Source organism: Tupaia chinensis, unplaced genomic scaffold, assembly GCF_000334495.1.
Source record: "Tupaia chinensis unplaced genomic scaffold, TupChi_1.0 Scaffold000291_1, whole genome shotgun sequence".
Classification (NCBI taxonomy): domain Eukaryota; kingdom Metazoa; phylum Chordata; class Mammalia; order Scandentia; family Tupaiidae; genus Tupaia; species Tupaia belangeri.
In genome coordinates, this window is record NW_006159776.1 from 3150611 (window position 1) to 3157367 (window position 6757).

Consider the following 6757-nt stretch of genomic DNA (forward strand, 5'->3'; position numbering starts at 1 on the left):
GTCCCAAACCTGGCAGCTTGCTTTCTCACTTTCTCTCTCTCTCTGTCTCTCTGGTCAAATGAAAATACTACTACTACTACTAATAATAATAATAAAGTTAAATATATTTTTTTAAATCAAGCATGTTTTCAGATAGAAAGAATATTTTGCTGAAAATGAGGCAGATTGAAAGTCTGTTCATGTGCAGTAAACACTATTGATTAATATTTTGTGTGTGTATACATCCAAGTTAAAATCTAGGACATACAAAATTAAATGTCATAAGGAAAATGTAATAAGCAGGCACCTCAATTATTAGGTACTGTTTATTACACGGTATAAACGGCTGTAGCTCCATAATGACAGTACACCTCAGAGCCCCAAACTGATAAGTACTAGAGTAAATAGTTTAGCAATCTGAGTACAGTGAATAGTGCTTTGTCCTGTTACAGTTGGGGGAAATCTTTCCCATTCATTTTAGATGTTAAAACTTTCTTTTCCAGATTAGAAGAAGTTCAGGTATAGCGATGTTTCCCTATGACAGCAGAAAAATTTGAATACATTTAAAATATCCTAATAGTTTATGTGGGACGTTCCTTCTATTTGAGATAATATGCACTTAGCAAACGTGAAGATGGAAATACTCATCCAATAAACCATTTTTATATACTGTGTGCTAGAGGTGTCTGTATAAGAGGTGGGTTCAAAGAGCAACTAACCATGATTTCATAGAAAAATGTGTCAGAATGTTGGCTTAGTTAAATCACTTTATTAAAATAAAGCTTTTTACCTTCCTTCTTAGAAAAAAGTTTGCCCATAGTTATAGGATACATATTGAACTTGTTTTAGAATATTTGTGAACTGTAAAAAAGCAAACTCAAATTAAGAAAAACCAGTACTGATATTTTGGAACTTCTAGTCTTTTTTCTTAATTCCCTAGTGTTTCTTTCTCTCCTTCAACATTCAGATTTACACAATTGGAGTCATACTGTTTATAGTCTTATATCCCACTTTTTCCATTTAACATACCATGAGCATTTTTCCATGTCATTAAATATGCTTTGAATATGTACTTGGTCACATAAAATTCCATACTATTGAAGCACCTGTTTTCTTTTAAGCAAAGACACATGCCATGTTTTCCAGTCATGCTGGACTCTTAAGAGCCAAAGAAAATACTTGGTGTTGATCCATCATGAGCCTCTTACGAATTTCTATTTTTTTAATCCCATTTATAATCTGCACCCATGATACAAATACACCTCTAGGCACCACATATAATAGTTAATAAGTATGCTAGAGAAAATGCCAGTTGACTTGTCTCCTTGATATTAATTAGTCATCCACATCGCCATTAAACACACATACACACACACATTAGGTCGTCAGGAAAGTCAAGACACACTTTTGCATAGAAAAATACGACTTGTTGTCGTGACTTTCCCAACAACTATACACACACACACACAATATATATATATAAAATATCAACGAATGTCACAAATGCTTTTTCCATTTTGTGGCAGCTACAAGTGAACTTCAGTCTTTTGGGTACCCACCTCAAGATACTTTAAAAACTGCAGAAATATGAATGCTACAAACTTACAAAAGTAGTAGAAATATTACTTTTGTGAATTTTAATAATTAATAATTTAAAACCATTTTAATTATCTTTGCTTCTGTTTGCCAATCTTCAGAGGGACTGAGGGAGTCTAAAATAATTTGTTAGGAACTCTGGCTGTAACCCCTTCAGGGCTATCACTGGTAGAAGTGATGTATCTCTAACACATAACATGAATAAACGAATCCTTTAATCCTCAGGAGGGCACTGTGGAACTGTGTTCTTAGGGTTGTCTGCTGTGGAAAAGTTTCTTTTGTTGTTCAAATTATATGACGAGTATAAGGCTAGGCTTCCAGAGAGAAAACGTTTATGTCATTTACTTTTAATTAAAGACAAACCATACATTTATTTTTTTTAAATGTGAACCGGAATGTGCGTGTTTGTGACTACTTTCATATTAAGCTGAGCCAACTGATCAAGCTGCTTCTACCTGAAAAATCATATTCAGTTTATGTACATTTTTGGAAAGCACAAACCTGGACTGACTGGGTGTTAGTATTATAATTTCCAACACCCAGGGCCCTCAGCCCCATGACATTGTACTTGTTGCAACACAAAATAGTTGAGAGCCTTTTAATCTGTCTCAAAGAGGCTCAAGTTGGCTTTTGAGTGTGCTTCTTGTATGTCCTACCACCCCAGTGTTTAAACTGAAAATCGTTGCACGTTTTCCCAGGAGAAAAACAAAACAAAACAATGAAGTTGTTCAGATAAAATATTATAGGTTTATTTAAAACTTAATTCTCACCTTGAGTATGCAAAATACAAACTCCACAAAATGTTCATTTTTTTTTTACTTTGTAGTTTACAAATATACAAAATAGAAGTTTGCTTAAATTTATATTACATATTTATTAAGGCAAGGAACTATATAGAAAAAAAACCATTTGTTCTGCTTAAGGCATACTTGGGAATAAACCATTGTACAAATTATTGCACATCTGAAACCACAGTGCATAACAGACTGTCTGCATAAAAATGTTAAAAGTAAACCAGGCGTAGTTACCTGACTTAGGTCATACATGTAGAAAAAAAATAAGACAAAAATAGATTTTCCTTGTCAAAGTATGCAGCAGTTTGAGAACTTTGGCTTCCTCGTTTGGTACCTTTAGAACCAAGACTCACCAAGCACCATCCTTTAGGCTATTAAAACACATTTTCTGTACCTGAATTTCTTCCTCTTCTTCTAACATCATAATAATGGCTTTTAGAAGGCAAAGAGAATACAAGGTGATCTTTATACTTAATATTGCATCGAAACACAACTCAAGGGAATTCTGGTCTTCCCTCCCCCCAATTCACGGATCTAATTTATACCCTGATATCCACAACTTCCAGTCATCCCCTTGGCGTTTTGTAAGTCCAGGAAAATTCAAGTTGGATTTAGAATTGGAATGATAGAAGATCCAGTCACAAACCCCATCATCATCTGTTCTTTGATTTTTGTCTTTTGGATTCCTCATTTCTCCTGATTTTCCATTCACAAGCTGACTTATTGGGAACTTGACTGTAGTGCTTTCCAGCTGGGTTCCTCCCCTCTTCGGGAAGACAGTGTGAAAGGTAAAAAATACTGAATTCTCTTCTGGCAGTGTGGGTTACATCCACTGTTTGGGATCTAAAAGTGCCTCTTCATGTGTAAGGCAAGGTGGTCCGACCTGGAAAATGCCCGGTCGCACTTCTGGCACTGGAACGGGCGGTGCCCGGTGTGTTTGCGGTAGTGTCTGGTCAGTTCATCTGAGCGGGCAAATTTCCACCCACAGCCGTCCCAGTCACAGTGGTAAGGTTTCTCACCTGTAAAGGGAATATATATATATATTTTAAAAAGTTAAACAAACAGTTACAATAACAAAGAGTTAATTTTTGAAAACTAGGGGCTGGAGTGGAAACCAACTTTCCGGTACCCCATTCTGAACGAACTTAGGAACATCTTTACCACTGAGAGGCCGAATTATACTCCAGATCATAAAGACGAATAACACATTATATCTTAAGTAGCTGCCTGTTTGTAGGGGAACATTAGTTAAGCAGTGAAAACACACAAATGCTACCTAAGTTTACACTTTTATAGGGCTAATGTTTTCATTTTTATGGGCCAACCTGTTACCGTGGTGGAAATGAATTTGGAAATGATGGGTAGTGTCTCTCTCCCAGCCCAAACCAAGCAATAATCTCTCACTACAATTGGGTCAAAAAGCCACAAGCAGCTGTTTTTTTTTTCTCTTTCTGAACCAAACATGTCTGTTATTTTAATGAATGCTATACCTAAATGACTTTCCGTAAATACTTTGTTCAACTTGGAAATTCTCTGCAGCGGCCAGTTTAAACCAGAATCTCCCAAGCAATCATAATTATTAAATTCTTGGATTTTAACTATTATTAAGACCAGAACAAGAAATAAACAAAGGGAAGGTGAAAAAATTCTATAAAATGAAAAACTGCCATCAGGGTTTTGCATCGTCAAGTAGTTATTTCTTGATCATAAGAGCAATGCTTCGCTTGAGTTGGGAGAGGCCTATAAAGCGCTGGGAATCTCCCTGCCTTTTACAGGCCTGGCAGAACTGCACATTCAAGCAGATACCATCCGCGGAGCAAAAGGCTCCTGGGCAAAAAAGAAGGCGCCAGTTCCCTCTCCTCTCCTGTAATCCAGGAGATGAAGGAGATAAAATGTGCTGGCATCCCAAGGAGGTTCTGAAGACTTATGTGGCTGGTCTCTGGGAAGGACACCAGCCTCCCTCCCCTCCCCTTCCTTCCTGCAGCTTCTGGCCCCCTACCTGTGTGGGTTCGCAGGTGTGCCTTGAGATGAGAACTCTTCGTATAGGTTTTGCCACAGCCCGCATAATCACAAGTGTGGGTGGCCGTCCTTTTCCGTGGCCACGACCTCCTTCCCCTCTTTGGCTTAGGCTCCTCCGGCATGCAGGAACCGGGTGGCAGGAGCTCTAGGGGTGAAGAAGGTGGGGTCAGCACCATCCCAGGCGCCCTGGAGGGCCGGCATAGGCAGGGCGCCCTGGCCCCAGCTACAAATCCCCGGGACTGACCTTGGTAATGGAGCGGCGGGACCTGTGGCTGCATCTGGTCGGGCAGGAAGGGTGGGTAGTTGGGCCCGGGGTGGGGATGGAAGCCTGGGGGAAGCGGCAGGGCAGGATGACAGTCCCTGCTGCTCAGCAGTTCCTCAGGACCCAGGGTTGGGGTAGTCCGACTGGGGAGCTGCCGCCCCAGGGAGAAGTCGTGTGCAGTGGGTCGGTGGCCGTTGCTCAGAGGGGGTCCAGCGCCCAAGTGGGCCTCTAGGGGCCGACCGACAGTGCACGAGGAGACCGCCTCCTGCTTGATCTTGTGGCACATGCGCGGTGGCCCCCCGCTATAGGGCGCCACCACCACACGATGCTGCTTTTGCTAACGCTGATGACCGACGGGCTGCCGTACTCGCTGCCAGGGGCGCTCAGCGACGCCTTCAGCACAAACTTGCCCATCAGACCGCCACCTGGCGGCTGCGGCTGCTGCGGCGGAATGTATACCGGGTCCAACTCTGGCCGCAGGAGCTCGGCCACAAAGCCTCCCGAGGGGCTCACGTCGTTGATGTCCGCCAGGTTGAAGGGAGCCGTGGGAGGGGGCGCCGAATCCTGGCCATAGAGAAGGCCACCGCCTGTGCCACCCGGCGCCACGCCCGGGTCGCCCCCGGCCCGGATCGGATAGCTGAAGCTGCAGGTGGAGGGAGCGCTGGTAGGGCCGCTGCTCGACGGGGAGGACGAGGACGAGGCTGACGCCGACGAGGACACGGTGGGGGGCACCGACTCCGGATGGGACAGCGAGTTGGAGAGGATAAAGTCCAGGTCCAGGAGCTCGTTGAACTCCTCCGTTTCTCTCCGGGGTAAGAGCGCCGGGTTGTTACCGCCGCAAGCCGCGCCGGCTCCTCCGTTCTCCAGGTCTGTGGCCACTGTCGCCGCCGCCAGGTCGTAAGGGCGGCCAGGGAGCACCGGGGGAAGTCGCTTCATGTGCGAGAGCTCCTCCCGCCAGCGCTGTGGTGACAGGGCGAAAGAGAGACCGTCAGTGGTGGCCCCCTGTTGCCACCCCACGTACAGACGTGCTGGCAAGCCACACGCCCCTGTACCGCCCAGGAATAGGGACTGGACAGGCAGGAAGAGCCCGACGACTCCCGGTGCCAGCGTTGCAATCTCCACCGACACCCGGTCCGAGAAGGCATCATACGTCTGTCGTGCTGCCCGATTGCGTGTGGGCTAGTGCCGTGGCTCTCCAGCCTGGGTCCTTCCCTCGCCAGATCCCAGGGACGCCCCCGGAATTGGGACAGCGAGGCGCTCCCGGTGCGCCCTCTCCGAAGGAGCCGCCTACACACTCAGCTCACTAGGGCCGGCCGGTATCTGCGGACGCGGCCACCTCCTGCCCGGTGGCCGGCGCACACCATCCCTGCCGCCTGCTCGCCTTGGGACGAGTGAGGGGTGAGGACCGGGTGTGAGCTCCTGGCGGCTTCTCAGCGTCGGGACCACACGCACTCACCCACGCGCCAAAGGCGCTGAAACCATCCCGGGAAAGCTGCGGAGTCCGCGCGGTGGCCCCTCTTTCCCCTCGACTAGGGGCTCCGCCCGCCCTCACCTATCCATAGAAAGCCCATCCGGAGCTCCCAACGGCCTGGGCGACACTCACGTTATTCGGGACACCTGCCGGGCGCAGGGTCTTCTCCCTTCCCGCGGGGCCAGTCGCGAACGTGGAGAAGGACGGGAGCAGCGCGTCGCTGACAGCCATGTCAGACTCGCCAGGTGGCTGCCTGAGGACCGGGCAGAGCGCATAGGGGGACAGGAGTCCCCAGCGCCCCCGGCCTCACTTACCTCATTAATGTGGGGGCCCAGAAGGTCCTTGGGAGCTCGAAGCACCGGGGGTAACCGAACCCCAAAGTCAACGAAGAGGGGGGAAAAAAGGAAACCAAGCCAAACCCCAACTGCCCGAGATCCTTCTTCTTTGGATTAATGTAAGTTGGAGAAAGTAGTAAAAGTTCCTTTGTATACAAAAGTTCTTAGAAAAGTTGTAAACGCTTATGAAAATAGTCAATCAGCAAGGCGAGTAAGTAGTCCAGTGGCCGGGCTGCGTTCTCTTCGATTCAGCAGCGTCCCGGACCGTAGTCGCTGCGGCTCCCCCCCCCGGGGGCGGGGC

At 46.8% G+C, this 6757-nt stretch overlaps 1 protein-coding gene across 1 annotated transcript; it reads right to left on the bottom strand.

Moving 5' to 3' along the window:
• Nucleotides 1-2870: 2870 nt before the first annotated feature.
• On the bottom strand, nucleotides 2871-6748 carry KLF4 (KLF transcription factor 4). The gene is given in 6 exon segments (XM_006150608.3): nucleotides 2871-3388; nucleotides 4369-4533; nucleotides 4633-4983; nucleotides 4986-5610; nucleotides 6254-6374; nucleotides 6436-6748. Coding segments are annotated over 6 exon segments (1443 nt in total). The 5' UTR covers nucleotides 6441-6748; the 3' UTR covers nucleotides 2871-3212.
• Between the last annotated feature and the right edge of the window lie 9 nt (nucleotides 6749-6757).